This window comes from Garra rufa, chromosome 13 (assembly GCF_049309525.1).
Source record: "Garra rufa chromosome 13, GarRuf1.0, whole genome shotgun sequence".
NCBI classification, from domain to species: domain Eukaryota; kingdom Metazoa; phylum Chordata; class Actinopteri; order Cypriniformes; family Cyprinidae; genus Garra; species Garra rufa.
Window position 1 is genome coordinate 44,835,743 of NC_133373.1, and position 16,596 is coordinate 44,852,338.

Consider the following 16,596-nt stretch of genomic DNA (forward strand, 5'->3'; position numbering starts at 1 on the left):
ATATTGAATGAGAGGAGAGACACTGAGCTGTTTGTCGAATGAACAGAGACAGAAGACGTCTAGAGACATGTCTGATCTGAAGAAAATAACCGGACCACCATCAGCCAAGAAAGAGCAGGTGAAATAATACACAGTAAAAGTCTAACTAAATAATGTTATTGTGATTTAAGCTAAAAAAAAATTTTTGCATTTAATAAAATAATTTTAAGCAACACTTTAGAGATCAATTCTCACCACTAACTAGTTGCTTTTTAGCATTCATATTACTGTCCTATTGTTTATTAGTACTTAATAAAATCCCAATCCTAACCCAAATTTAACCACTATCTTACTAACTATTAATAAGCAGCAAATTATGCATTTATTGAGATTAACGTCATAGTTAATAGTTAGTTAAAATAAAGTGTGAGCTAATTCGAATCTTTCCTTCGAATCTTTTTACACATTTAAAGTAAAATATTTATTTAAAATGTTAATTTAATACAACAATTTTAATTATTACCATCTAAAATTTACAGTTTCAAAATGTTACATTTTTAAAGCTCTGTGTATTTTTTTTATACTTAATAATATTGAAGTTTCCTTATTTAATATTGGTTATTATGTTTGACACTACATGAATTATGACATATCAAACCTGAAATGTGCACAGATGCACATTTTTGCAATAAAAAACAATATTAAGTTAATAATAATGATGACTATTTAATAATAGTTCTTAATTTATTTTATTTATTAACTTTAGTAAAATTACACACAAATGAGTGTAAAAATGATTGTTACAAGTTGTAAATAAAATTTTTTGGAGTATGTATTACTCTACTTAAAAATTGCATTTGTAGTTTTACTAATTTTACTTTTTACATGTAATGCAGTGTGTTGCTTCAAAGTAAATCACACACCAAATCACCTTCATTTCAGATCATTTGTTCATGTAAAAATGCATTTTTAAGATCTATATTTTGTGCAAACTTCACTAATGTCATATTTCTCCTTTCGCAGGGGATGAATATGAATGCATCCTTCAGGAAGATTCTGGATTTGAGTTCTGGAGACTCTCACAATGCTGGAATCAAACCAATAACCTTTGTTAGACAGGTCTGATGAGTTGTTAATTGTTGATTTAAATAAGTGATATATTTAACATTGCACTTTTTTTATAATTGCACTTTGATTTTGTGGCAAAGGACATCCAAAAAACTTACTTAATGCACGTTCATGTAGTGTAATGAATATAATGTTTCGTCTCATAATCTTTAAGAAATATTTAACATGCTCTGCATCAGAAACACATTGATATTTTCCTCGCTGATTATCCAGTAATGCATTGCATTATAATAGTGAATGGTGTTTGGTGTTGACTTGTGTCTGTCAGGTTATAGCTGGATGTACGTATCCCAGAATCCTGCAGGGCGACGATCTTCCTCCTGACGCTCGTCTCAGAGCTCAGAAACTCCTCAGTCACTTTGATGGAGGCAGTATCGGTAAAGATAGTCTGTGTTTTTGTGGGAAATTCTCAGGGCATATATAAATTTATATGTATATTATATATTTATATTATACACACACAAATAAAAAATAATTATTTTAAAGTATTATACATATGCATTTTATAATAAAATATTAATTCTAAACATTTTATACTTTTATTTTGGAATTTATTTTGGAATTTTAAGATGTTCACGTCAAAAGAAATTTACAAAAGTGATTTTATGTCCATAGAAAGTACTTTTAATGTAAGTAAAGTGTACTTTTAAGATTTCAAATAAGTTTTTGGCTAATAAAATGTCAATATTTGGTTGAAATAATGTTATATTGTCATTCAGTGTGACACAATATTTATGTAAAAATTCAAACGACATTATTCTGACTTGTACATATTAAAATATATAATAGAATAAGGGAGCATATTGAATTTGATTGTGTTTTAAATTAGTAAAAATTCTTACTGACAATTAGGCAAAAGCTATAGTTGCACATTTTAAATTTAAAAATGTAGAATTACTTCTAATTAGTATTTATTTATGTCATAAATTGATTTTTGTTGTAAATATGCCTGACAAGATTGTTACACCGAAAGACATTTTAGTCTTCTGTAAATTAGGGGAAAATGTAAGATTTTTTTTTTTTTTTTTTTTTTTTGCTCAGAATAACAAAAACGCAACTAAATGAAACAGAAAACTTTGTAATATTTTTTTGGAAAAACAACAATTTAAAGCAGTATTACACGTATTGTTTTTATGCTTAAGAGTTATATATTACATATTATATAAATTTGCATGTATGAAATTTAAATGTACATGTTATAATATATACAGTGCCCTCCACTAATATTGGCACCCTTGGTAAATATGAGCAAAGGTGGATGTGAAAATAAATCTTTTAGGCTTTCTGACCCTAAGACTCAACAATTCTCTGCAATTCTTGATTCTTGGAGAGTCTTTGGCCACTCAAACTCTTCTCCTTATCGTGCATTAGGATGATATAGACACACATCCTCTTCTAGGCAGATTTGTAACATCTTTAGTTGATTGGAACTTCTTAATTATTGTCCTGATGGAGGGAATGGGGATTTTTAATGCTTTAGCTCTTTTCTTCCAGCCACTTTCTATTTTGTGAAGCTCAAAAAACTTGTTCTGCACATCAGAACTACATTCTTTGGTTTTACTTCTTGTGATGATGATTAAGGGAATTTGGCTTTTGTGTTCCTCATATTTATATGGGCTAAAATAAATTGTAATATTAATGGGAATATACTTCAGAGATATTTTACTTAGACAAATTTTTAGGGGTGCCAATAATTGTGGCCAACGTGAACTAGAGAAAAACATTTTTTTTCATAATGAGATTCCCCCCATTTTCCATCATTTTACTTCAATGACAGGGTAGAATTTTGTGAATTTTTCGAATAAAAGATCTAAAGGATAAATGATGCAGATTTATTACACCTTTGATCATATTTACTAAGGGTGCCAATATTAGTGGAGGGCACTGTGTGTGTGTGTGTATATATATATATATATATATATATACAGTATATATATTAAGTTATTAATGAAATCATATTATAATTTATATTTTTTTTTTAAATATGACATTTCTTTGAGATTTCATATATGTATATAAATTTAACGATTTCACAATTTTACTTTATAATATGTGACCCTGGACCACAAAACCAGTGTTAAGTAGCACTGGAATATTTGTAGCAATAGCCAACAATACAGTGTATGGGTCAAAATTACACATTTTTCTTTTACACCAAAAATCATTAGGATATTAAGATCATGTTCCATGAAGATATTTTGTAAAATTCCTACCGTAAATATATCAAAACTTAATTTTCGCAATATTTAGATTTTTTTTACACTCTTCTCAAATAGTTGTATCTCGACCAAATATTGTCCTATCCTAACAAACCATACATCAAAGCTTATTTCAGCTTTACAGTCTTATATAAGACCATTATGATTGGTTTTGTGGTCCAGGGTCACATAAATATTTTATATTTATAATATATTTTCATAATATATAAAATATATTTGTTTGATTTTTTTTTTGATTATTGATTATTTATTTATTGATTTAAAAAATTACATTTCTCAATTTGAATGTGCACTGTAATGTAGTTTTACTAATACTGTAATCATGTGACCTGTGAGGCTTACGATCTAAGTGTCTGTTTGCTTCTCTTCTTAGGTTCATACACTGAGTCCTGTGGAATGACGTACGTGAGAAACACTATAGCAAAGTCCATTTCTCTACGGGATGGAGGCGTCCCGTCCCATCCAGAGCAAGTCTTCATCACTGTTGATACCCAGAGAGCTTTAATGGTACAAACCAAAATCTTATTATTTATAATAATACTTCAGCTGTGGGTGATTAGAAGATCAAAAATAAAGTTCATATCATTACCAAACTGAATGCAGGTGATGCTGCGGCTGCTGTGTCAATCAGAGGTCATGTCTGCGGTTTTGATCCCAGACCCCGCCCCTCACACTCTGACACGCCTCCTGGAGAGGATGGGTGTGGTTTCAGTGACCTATCAGCTGCAAGAGCATAGTGGGTGGAGCTTGGAGAGGGCGGAGTTAAACAGAGCTATCCAGGTGTCGAGAGGGGGGTGCTTTCCTAGGGGGATTTACATCAGCAACCCTGGCAACCCTACAGGTACGGGACAATTAATACATAATAAATTCACAATGATTTAATATGAAGCAGAACTGTGAAAATTGTGATGATGTTAATACAGTACACCTTTTATTTGCAGCTCTTCGTGGTTTCATAACTTGTGAATATATTAAGATGTTTACAAATATTAAAAAGGTCTTTGCGACCTTTTATCTTACAATTCAGACTTTTCGTCTTGCAGTTTGGAGATATGAACTCAAAACTGTGAGAATAAAAAGTCACAATTACCTTTAATTTTTTTTTTTTTTTGAGGTGTAAACACGTTTTAGATCTCACAATTCAGCTTTTTTTCTGGAATAAAAAAAATATTGTTTTTAAAAAAAATACAAAACATATCAAACTTTTCATCTCACAATTCTTCCTTTTCCCTCTGAGTTTAAGTCTCATAATTCTGACTTGCAATTTGGAGATGTAAAAAAAAAAAAAAAAATATATATATATATATATATATATAATGTTTTTTAGAAGTTTATTGCAAAAATGTTTTTGAGAGTTTTGATTCACGACTTGATTAATTTAATATTTATTTATAATATATCATAGCTAATATTGCTGTATATTAACAAAATTACATTTATTTCATAAAATAATTACAAATATTTTTTCTTATGTTTATTTGATAAAACAGTCTGGAAAAATATAACAATTTTTAATTTATTTTAAATAAATATTTTATTTCTTAGATTAAAATATTTATCAGTAACAACAACAATGTATTAGTCAACAGCTAGGCTGATATGTCTAAAAATAAAATTTGTTTAAGTTTTGGTGTAAATTCATTAATTATGTATGTGATATTGTCACAAAGCTGAAATGTATTGAGAATTGTTTTTTTTTTTCTATATTACTCAGCCCTAAAAGCAGTGTTGGGTAAGTTACTCTAAAAAAGTAATTAATTACTAGTTACTAACAGTGACAAGGTTCTTTTAATTCTTTTTAATTTTTCTCAACATGCATATTAATACTTAGTAAAGCAGTTGTTAAATTTAGGAATTGGGTAGGATTACGTATTCAGAATAAGACATTAATATGTGCTTTTTGAGTAATATTAAACAGCCAATATCTCAGTAATATTCATGCTAATAACCAACTAGTTAATAGTGAGAATTGGACACTAAAGTGTTATCAATATTCTTATTAACTCATTTTTTTAATTGAGCATGCATTTTAAGGTTAGACTTTAAATTTTGATGTTAAATCCAGTATTGTATTGTATATAAATATTCTACAATCTATACACAGTATTATGTTCAATTACATAAGTAGTAACTGTAATTAAATAAAGAGTAATCCCTTACTTTAATTTTTCAAGGGAAAAGTAACTAAATTACAGTAACTAATTACTTAAATAGTAAATAGTTACACCCAGCACTGCCTAAAAGAGTTACACACACAGAACAGAGATTAATTAGCCATCTAAAATTAAATGATTAATTACAGGTGTTAAAGGATTAGTTCACTTTCATAACAACAATGCACAGATAATGTACTCACCCCCTTGTCATCCAAGATGTTCATGTCTTTCTTTCCTCAGTCGTAAAGAAATTGTTTTTTTTGAGGAAAACTTTTCAGGATTTCTCTCTTTATAACGGATATGGATGGCGCCCCGAAGTTTGAACTTCCGAAATGCAGTTTAAATGCAGCTTCAAAAGGCTCTAAACAATCCCAGCCGAGGAGGAAGGGTCTTTTCTAGCGAAACGATCGGTTATTTTCTAAACAAATTGACAATTTTTTATACTTTTTAACCTCAAATGCTCGTCTTGTCTCATCTCTGCGCAGTACATTCAAAGTGTGTGTGATTCAGGTAAATACAGTTAGGGTACGTCTAAAAACTCCTATCTCGTTTTCTTACGTAACTTCGAAATCGCCTTAGATCGCTGCAAAAGTACCGACATAGTGTTTACAGAGTGAACATACAAAGAAACTCAAACGCCCTTAACAAAAAAAAAGGTAAAAACCGCATTGTAGGACGATTTTGACATTGAAGACATAAACGAGATGGGAGTTTTTAGACGTACCCTAACTGTATTTACCCGAATCACACACACTTTGAATGTGCTGCGCAGAGATGAGACAAGACGAGCATTTGAGGTTAAAAAGTATATAAATTGTCAATTTGTTTCGAAAATAACCGATCGTTTCGCTAGATAAGACCCTTCCTCCTCGACTGGGATCGTTTAGAGCATTTTGAAGCTGCATTTAAACTGCATTTCGGAAGTTCAAACTTCGGGGCGCCATCCATATACATTATAAAGAGAGAAATCCTGAAATGTTTTCCTCAAAAAAAACATAATTTCTTTACGACTGAAGAAAGAAAGACATGAACATCTTGGATGACAAGAGGGTGAGTAGTGAGTACATTATCTGTGCATTGTTGTTATGAAAGTGAACTAATCCTTTAATCTTCAGATTAAAGGTTTGATCCAAGTGTTAAATGACTTCAAATGAATACAGTATATATAATACCTAATGTGAAGTATATGATACTGTGGTAGTTTTTGTAAGTGAATTGATGAATTGTCATATAAATATGTGTTTTTTCCAGGTCATGTTCAGAGCAGAGACTCCATTGAGGATGTGATTCGCTTTGCTGCGGATGAAGAGCTTTTCTTGTTGGTCGATGAGGAAAGTGTTTAGATTTTATTTTCAATATTTAAAAATTTTGTGTTTTGGTAATCTTTTTTTTGTTCCCGTCTCAGGTTTATCAGGACTCAGTTTTTGCAGACGGCTCAGAGTTTGTGTCATATAAGCGTGTTCTGGCTGAGATGGGCCAACCGTATTCTCATAGAGTTCAACTGGCCTCGATGCATTCGCTCTCCAACGGCATCATGGGAGAGTCAGTCTTTCCAAACCAGTCTTTCATGATATCAGACAATTAAAACCAAATCTCAATGTGCTTATCTTTTTACCATACCCTACTTTTTTGATCAAAAATATAGTAAAAACTGTGAAATATTATTAGTTTGCCTTGACAAAGCCAACTGTCAAAATTCAAATTTGAACTCCAAGAATCCCTTGAGACTCAATCAAGCTTCCCTTCTACAAAGACTAGAATACCCAAGACATGTCACTCGTATAGTTTTGAATGGGGAAAAATGCACCGTTCATTATGGCCGCGAAGCCCCGCCTTCTTAGTGAAAGAGCCAATCGTTGATTAGTAAAGTCAGCGCAGCTGCCGTTAGAAGTCCAGCGTTTCAAAGATGGCCGCCGAGTGACATGTCTTTGTAAATAAACCGCAGATTTGAGTTTTAAACAACTACATTCTCACCTGAAATACTCTTAAACCTACATTTCATGACACAATAACAGTAATATTTTGAAAGTAATGTGGGTTTTCTCCTCCGCCATTAACGCTCGCTGATTGGTGCGAAATGCATTCTGGGATACATGGCTGCCTCAAGTTCGCACAAGTCTCCTCTTGATGCATCCTTGATAAAAGGGGCGGAGCAAGAACACATCCGGGGATTTGAACTGTACTCGATAGATGTGAACTTTGAATTGGAACAGTACTTGGGCGACAACTGATGACGTTTCACAAGAACACAAGTACAGACAAGAACGCATATTGAGAAACGGCCTTTGCCTTCTATCAACTATTTCTAATCCATTCTATCTAATATTTGTGACTCTGGACCACAAAACCAGTCTTAAGTCGCTGGGGTATATTTGTAGCAATAGCCAAAATACATAGTATGGGTCAAAATTATTGATTTTTCTTTTATGTCAAAAATCATTAGTAAATTGAGTAAAGATCATGTTCCATGAAGATTTTTTGTAAAATTCCTACTGTAAATATATCAAAATGTAATTTTTGATTAGTAATATGCATTGTTAAGAACTTAATTTGGACAACTTTAAAGGTAATTTTCTCAGTATTTTGATTTTTTTGCACCCTCAGATTCCAGATTTTCAAATAGATGTATCTCGGCCAAATATTGTCCTATCCTAACAAACCATACATCAATAGAAAGCTTATTTATTGAGATTTCATATGATGTATATATCTCAGTTTTGTAAAATTTAACCTTATGACTGGTTTTGTGGTCCAGGGTCACATATATAATTTCACTATCTAGCCAAGCCAAGCTATCAACATGCTAGTAGCTTGCTAATCATGCTAGAAACATGTTAGAAATGTGCTGTCAACTTGCTAGTCAGCCTAGAAACATGCTAGCAACTTGCTAATCATGTTGGAAACATGCTAGAAACTTGCTAATCATGCTAGAAACATGCTAGCAACTTGCTAATAATGTTGGAAGCATGCTAGAAACTTGCTAATCATGCTAGAAACATGTTAGAAATGTGCTGTCAACTTGCTAGTCAGCCTAGAAACATGCTAGCAACTTGCTAATCATGTTGGAAACATGCTAGAAACTTGCTAATCATGCTAGAAACATGCTAGCAACTTGCTAATCATGTTGGAAGCATGCTAGAAACTTGCTAATCAGGCTTGAAATGTGCCATCAACTTGCTAGTCAGCATAGAAACATGCTAGCAACTTGCTAATCATGCTAGAAATGTGCTATCAACTTGCTAGTCAGCATAGAAACATGCTAGCAACTTGCAAGTCAGGCTAGAAACATGTTAGCAACTTGCTAATCATGCTAGAAATGTGCTATCAACTTGCTAGTCAGCATAGAAACATGCTAGCAACTTGCAAGTCAGGCTAGAAACATGTTAGCAACTTGCTAATCATGCTAGAAATGTGCTATCAACTTGATAGTCAGCATATAAACATGCTATCAACTTATTAATCATGTTGGAAACATGTTAGAAACTTGCTAATCATGCTAGAAACATGCTAGCAACTTGCTAGTCAGCCTATAAAAATGCTAGCAACTTGCTAATCATGTTGGAAACATGTTAGAAACTTGCTAATCATGCTAGAAACATGTTGGAAACATGCTATCAACTTGCTAGTCAGCCTAGAAACATGCTAGCAACTTGCTAATCATGTTGGAAACATGTTAGAAACTTGGTAATCATGCTAGAAACATGCTAGAAACTTGCTAATCATGCTAGAAACATGCTAGAAACTTGCTAATCATGCTATAAACATGCTAGCAACTTGCTGGTCAGGCTAGAAACATGTTAGAAACTTGCTAATCATGCTAGAAACATGCTAGAAACTTGCTAATCATGCTATAAACATGCTAGCAACTTGCTGGTCAGGCTAGAAACATGTTAGCAACTTGCTAATCATGCTAGAAACATGTTAGAAACATGCTAGCAAATTGGCTAGTCAGTCTAGAAATATGCTAGAAACATGCTGTTGGAAAAATGCTATCAACTTATTAATTATGTTAGAAACATGTTAGAAACATGCTAGCAACTTGCCAATGACATGGTAATAATGCAAATAACATGCTAATTATGCTAGCAACATGCTAATAGCTTGTTATTATGCTAGAAACATGCTAGCAACTTGCTAATGACATGGTAATAATGCAAATAACATGCTAATTATGCTAGCAACATGCTAATAGCTTGTTAATATGCTAGAAACATGCTAGCAACTTGCTAATCATGCTTGAAACATACTAAACATGCTAGAAAAATGTCTCGACAAACTTTTTTTATCTAGTTTTAATTTAAAATAGCTGTTTTCTATGTGAATATCTGTTCAAATCGAATTGATTGCTGTGATTAAAGCTGAGTCTCAGTCAGTGTTTGTATCTGATGCAGGTGTGGGTTCAGGACAGGTTTTATGGAGCTGGTGAACGTTGATGAAGCTGTGATGTTTTACACTGAGGTTCTTCTGACTGGAGATCTGTGTCCTCTTGTGATTGGTCAGATCGCTCTGGATGCCATGGCTGATCCGCCCCGTCCTGGAGATCCTTCCTACACTTTATACACACAGGTACATTTCAGTTTTTGTCCCACAATTTGGCCTTTTTTCTTGCAATTCTGAGTTTACATCTACCAATTCAGACTGTTTTCCCTCTCATTTCAGATTTTTATGAGACAATTCAAACTTGTTCACGAGTCAATATCTAATAAATGTGAGTTTATATCTCACAAACTAAGACTTTTTTTCTTGTAAATCTCAGTTTGTTTCTCACAATTTAGACTTTATTTATCATAAACCTGAGTTTATATCTCAATTTATGTTTTTTTTCTTGCAAAAAAAAAAAGGTTATTGTGGGTTTTATCTCACAATTCAGACTTTTTTTCTCACAAATGTGAGATTATATCTCACAATTAAGACTTCTTTTCTTGTGAATTTTAGTTTGTCTCACAATTTGGCCTTTTTTCTTGCAATTCTGAGTTTACATCTACCAATTCAGACTTTTTTTTTCCTCTCATTTCAGGTTTTTATGAGACAATTCAAACTTTTTTACGAGTCAATATCTAATAAATGTGAGTTTATATCTCACAATTCAGACTTTATTCTTGTGAATTTCAGTTTATGTCTCACAATTTGGCCTTTTTTCTGAGTTTACATCTACCAATTCAGACTTCCCTCTCATTTCAGATTTTTATGAGACAATTCAAAATTTATTCTCACAAACGTGAGTTAATATCTCACAACCAAGAGTTTTTTTCTTGTAAATTTAAGTTTATATCTCACAAACTAAGACTTTTTTTTCTTGTGAACCTCAGTTTGTATCTCACAATTCAGACTTTTTTTATTGTAAACCTTTTATATCATAATGTTTACTGTATATCACAATTTAATTTGTTTATATCACAATTTGTTTTTTTCTTGCAAATTTATCTCACAATTCAGACTTTTTTCATCATAAACCTGAGTTTATATCACAACTTATGTTTTTTTCTTGCAATTCTGAGTTTGTATCTTAGAATTCTGACGTTTTCTCACTATTCAGAGCTTCTGATTTTTAATATCTCTTAATTCTAAAAAAACAAACTCAGAACTGTGATGTAAATAGTTGCAATTACCTTTTTTTCATAGCAGAAACAAGCTTTTATAAAAACAGACATTGCTTCTGCAGATTATTCAAAGAATAATGTTTAATATTTTATATTATGTGAGTATGTAAGTGATGTAAGTATTCAGAATGGAATCAACTCTTTATTCCCACACAACTGTTAAGTATTGATCAAAGATTATTTAATGTGAACAATTAATATGTATTTTTTTAAATGTGTGTGTGTTCAGGAGGTGTTGTCTCGGCGAATAACTCTGAAGTATAACATGTCGAGGGCTGTTGAGTTTATTAATGATCTTCCAGGATTCAGCTGTCAGTCAGTTCAGAGTGGAATCTTCATCTATCCACACCTGACTCTTCCTCAATCAGCACTGACACACTCACAGGTGCAAACACACACACACACACACACACACACACACACACACACATGTTGGGTTTACATGTTTTATGGGGACATTCCATAGGCGTAATGGTTTTTATACTGTACAAACCGTACTTTCTATGACCCTACACCTACCCTACACCTAAACCTAGCCCTCACAGGAGATTGTGCACACTTTTACTTCCTCAAAAAAACTCATTGTGCATGATTTATAAACCTGTTTCCTCATGGGGACCTAAGAAATGTCCCCACAAGGTCAAAATCTACTGGTATTCCTATCCTTGTGGGGACATTTGGTCCCCACAACGTGATGAATACCAGGTACACGCACACACACACACACACACACACACACACACACACACACACACACACACACACACACGCACACACACACACACACACATATTTACACTGCTATTTAAAGAAGAAATTCACTTCCAGAACAAAAATTTACAGAAAATTTACTCAGCCCTTTGTCATCCAAAGATGTTCTTGTCTTTCTTTCTTCAACCGTAAAGAAATTATGTTTTTTGAAAAAGGAAAAAATAGGATTTTTCTCGATATAGTGGACTTCAATGGTGCCCCTGAGTTAAATCTTAAAGAATTTACTTTAATGTCATTCCAAAATTCCTGTCTTTTAAAGAAAAATATGTGCAAAAATGAGGGGAAAAAAGGTTTTGAAAATGAAAAATGATTTTGTATAAATTTGCAGTGACACACACATGCTTAATAAAATGTAACATAAAAGTTGACACAGTTTTATAATTATTTTCTATTGTAATTTTAATTTTAGATAAAGTAATTTTGTTGTTTGTTTGAAAAATACATCTATACATTTTTAGTTTTTATCCGTTTTAACTTAATTTTTAGTTTTAATTATTTTAAAACATCAACTTTAAATAAAATGTTTAAGTTTTTTGTAGTTATATTAAATGTTTTTTTTTTTTCAGTTGACATTTATTGTAATAAAATAATACATGTAATTTTATTTGTGATATTTTTTTAATGGTTTTAGTTTTAGTTAACTATAATAATCCTTGTCTAACATGCTGCAAAAGAACTTCTACAACTTGACTGTTTAATTTTATTTTTAAGCTTAAAATCAATTTAAGTGTAATAATAAGTGTAATACTGCTTTAAATTGTTGTTGCCTTTCCGAAAAAAAAAAAAGTTTTCTGTTTCATTTAATTGCATTTTTGTTTTTGTTTTTCTGAGCAAAAAAAAAAAATCATAAATTTTTCCCTAATTTACAGAAGGCAACCACTAAAATTTCATTCAGTGTAACAATCTTATCAGGCATATTTACAACAAAAATCAATTTATGACATTAAAAGACTAATTAGATATAATTCTACATTTTTAAAATTTGCCACTATCCTAGGTTTTGCCCATTTACTAATTTAAAACGCAATAAAATGTCAATGCTTTCTTATTCTTTTATATATTTTAATATGCACATATCAGAATAAGCATGTTGTTTGAATTTTACATAAATATTGTGTTACACTGAATGACAATGTAACGTTATTTTAACCAGATTTTGACATTTTATTCTCTAAAAATCTCAGAAGTAGACACTTTACTTATTTAATGTGCTTTCTATGGACATAAATTCACTTTTGTAAATTTCTTTTGACGTGGACATCTTAACGTCTTTGACCCATGAATGTAAATCATCACCGTTACATTATAATGCGATATAATGGGATTTATGTGTGTGTGTAGTCTGTAGGGTTGTTGTACAGCAGGAGGTTGTTGGAGGATCAGGGTGTGTGTGTTGGTTTCAGTGAAGATCACACACATTCACAGAGCTGCTGCCACTTGAGGTACTGTGACCTTTTTAGACATGCATTGCACACACACACACACACACACACACACACACACACACACACACACACACACACACACACACACACACACACACATACTCAACACTGTGTCTCTGTGTGTGTGTGTGTGTGTGTGTGTGTGTGTGTGTGTGTGTGTGTGTGTGTGTGTGTGTGTGTGTTTTAGGCTGTGTGTGCTAATGCCATCAGACGAACTGGAGGAAGCTCTCCGTCGTCTCCGATGTTTTCACTTTCAGTTCCTTAAAGAATACTGTGATACTGGAGAAACATTTAATGCACCACAACAGAGTGTTTAAATAAGTTAAATGAATGCACAAATTCACAATCATGTGAAACTGTACTTGTGTTGTTCCTATTATGCAGCACATTTTCATACAAATAAGGTTACACTGTAAAGAGATAACTGTGAAATTTACAGAAACTTGCTGGCAGCAATTGGCAAGTAAGTTGCTGTAATATATCCCACAGTATGCTGACTGTAAGATTAATCACAGTAACTTATTGTACTGCTGTAATTTTTATTACAGTAAAAATCACAGTACCGTAATTGCATTCAGATTAATAGAATGCTCTTTTTAAATGGATTAATTCATAAATAAATTAATTTTTAACAAATAATAGCCTAATTAGGATACTGCACTGTAATGAACATTACTGCTTTAATTGTGAGTAGACACTGTTTTGTCACAAATGTGAAAATGCATAAAAATAGCATACAGTAAATTTCAATTTTGTATTTTTCAGTCTGTAAATGTTTTTTTATTTTGCATAAACCTAAAAAAGTGTAGATTTTAATTATAAAATCTTTAGTTCCAGTATAGGGTTTACGTCAAACATTAGAAGAAAAGAAGAAAAATTATTAGAACTCTAGTATTTTCACCAGCTGAAATCTCACAGAAATCTCACTGGATTATTACAATTAAGGGCAAAATGAATGTTTGGAAATGTAAACTGATATTCCCTACTTACACACAACAGCAAAAGATAGAAATAACTGACTTAAAACCACTTTTACCTGGTAAAAATACTAGTGTCCTAATAATTTTGGCCACCACTATATATAAATATCAATCTTCCGTTTTCTTTTATCATCATAAAACAACAACATAAACATTCTTTGATCAAATTACACAAATCATCTTCATAATATTAACACTGAGTATTTGTCAATTATAATTAATAAAGGTGAACTGAGTATATTTGTGAAAGTCTGTTAAATATTTATAGTCATTTTTTTTAGAAATATATAACTTAATTACAAAACCTGTATTTTTAAAACAGAACATGAATGTGTCTTTTTACGATCACTAGATGGCAGAATTTCTTGAGTTCTATCTAGAAGTCATGTAACAGTATGTCATTTCTGTGCAACCAAAAGGAATAAATATGAAAATAAACAACAGCTTTTTCCAACACGCCCCTCCCATCAGCCATTGGTCGAACAATCAGATAACTCCGCCCCCAGTGCACGCCATTGGTTGAAGTAGCGTTGTTGTTTCTCTTTGTCAATACATTTTTATTTTGATCAGCCATTGGTCAAACAATCAGAAAACTCCGCCCCCAACGCGCGCTATTGGTCGAATCAGTGTTGTTGTGTCAATTAGAACCAAAGTTATGCCGCGTTCCAGGCAGCCTGTTACTTGTGTTTTTCCAACTTTCTACCAGTGAAAGTGCACCCGAACGAGTCAAACCCGTGACTTCCCACTCGTGAACTCGTACTAGATCGATGTACTCCCAGTTCCGAGTTCTGACGTGACATAGCCCGCGAAACCACTTTGTCAGCACCTACGGGTGTGGTGTTTATGCAAGTGGTACACAGTGAAAAAATAGACTTCAGGACAATATAACGTTGCAAACAAATTAATAATGTAATAATAAATGCGCTCAGGCAGTTTGGGGTGACTTGCCTGGAACGCTACAAAGTCGTGAGTCATGATTTGAAGTCGTGATTTACGAGCTCAAAAACCTGCCTGGAACGCAGCATTAGAACTAGATGGGTTGCTCAAAAAAAAAAAAAAATGTGCGAAATTGGCGAATTTTTCACAATTTTCTGGTGGATTGACAACTTATGTCTATAATTACCTTAAATACCAAGGTATTTATTAATTTTTCCAAATTACCTAAAACAATTCGATTTGCAGGCTATAAAAGCACACTAAAATAAACTAAGCATGCAAAATAATCCATTATCAGCCATTGGTCGAACAATCAGAAAACTCCGCCCCCAACACGTGCCATTAAGGGGTCTCTCAAAAAAAAAAACAGGCGAATTTTTACAATTTTCTCTTTGGAGAAGTTACATATTTAAGCTTTATACCTATTTAATAAATAATCACCTTAATTACTAAGGTATTTTTTCCAAATTACTTAAAACAATTTTTACACTACAAAAGCACACTGAAATAATACTTATGCAAACTAGGAATAGTGCAGAAACCTAAACATGCAAAAATCTTTACATTTTTTATTTTATTTCAATTTTTATTTGTTTGCTTTTTCTTTTTTTCATTTTCGTTTTATTTCTCAGTTTTGTTTATTTTGTGTTTTTGCATTTCTATATTTGTATTCCAGTTCTTAATGGTGAAGCATGTGAATTAGAGTCAGCTAGTGGGCTATTGTATGGTTCAGTATGAGTCAGCTCGGAACCGTAGACAGGTGAAGAGCTCCGGATCATCAATGATCAGCGCCGATGATGTCACAGCTGCACGGAGATCGGTGCCGTTTTCCCCGGTGTTTACTACATGTACATGCCTGTGTCATGTGTAACGCGTGAGGGACGCGCGCGCGGAACGCTCGCTCTCCGCCGCATCGGTGCAGATTCTCCGTGCCGAACACGTCATCCCGGTTAGTAACGGTAGTAGGATTTCCACGCGCTCTGGATGTTTCCGTTCATCGGTGTGCTGCTGCATCAGGGCGGGATGCGACTGACGGGATACGACTGACGGTCTGTGCGCTGCTGTTTCGTGTGTGTCGTGTCGGTTGATCGGTTAACGGAGTGAGGAGGAGTCTCCATCCCTCCCCCTTCCGCGTCTCTACCGTGACTGTCCCTCGCCGTTAACGGGGGCTGCACCGGGGGTCCCGCGGCTCTGATGGCGGCGGCGGCGGCGCCCGAGCAGGAGGATGTGGACCGGCGGCCCATCAGAAGAGCCCGATCCAAGAGCGACACGCCGTACCTGACCGAAACCAGGCTGTCCTACACACTACAGACAGGTGAGTGTGTGGGTTCACTGCTGTACTGTGGTAATACCATGCTACTGTCATATCGTGGTATTGATTG

The 16,596-nt window shown here is 33.2% G+C and overlaps 2 protein-coding genes across 2 annotated transcripts in view; both read left to right on the forward strand.

Annotated features, from left to right (window-relative positions):
• Positions 1–67: 67 nt before the first annotated feature.
• On the forward strand, positions 68–16,302 carry gptl (glutamic--pyruvic transaminase-like). Its single transcript, XM_073852846.1, has 11 exons — positions 68–118; positions 1,003–1,098; positions 1,376–1,484; positions 3,700–3,833; positions 3,930–4,167; positions 6,734–6,819; positions 6,888–7,024; positions 9,874–10,048; positions 11,312–11,467; positions 15,918–16,062; positions 16,232–16,302. Exons 1-11 carry the CDS (start codon positions 68–70, stop codon positions 16,300–16,302), a joined length of 1,398 nt encoding a protein of 465 aa, XP_073708947.1.
• Positions 15,981–16,596, forward strand: part of phactr1 (phosphatase and actin regulator 1) — a 37,355-nt gene continuing 36,739 nt past the window's right edge. Inside the window, exon 1 of the mRNA XM_073816973.1 lies at positions 15,981–16,529. Within this exon, the coding sequence (XP_073673074.1) occupies positions 16,409–16,529 (121 nt within the window). The 5' untranslated portion in view covers positions 15,981–16,408. The remainder of the gene's footprint in view (positions 16,530–16,596) is intronic.

Bases quoted from the DNA above. Each gene is read 5' to 3' on its own strand.
- gptl (XM_073852846.1), top strand. From the start codon at position 68: ATGTCTGATCTGAAGAAAATAACCGGACCACCATCAGCCAAGAAAGAG. The intron at 3,834-3,929 runs GTACAAACCAAA...AACTGAATGCAG, and splicing joins ATACCCAGAGAGCTTTAATG to GTGATGCTGCGGCTGCTGTG. The intron at 11,468-15,917 runs GTGCAAACACAC...CATGTGAATTAG, and splicing joins CAGCACTGACACACTCACAG to AGTCAGCTAGTGGGCTATTG.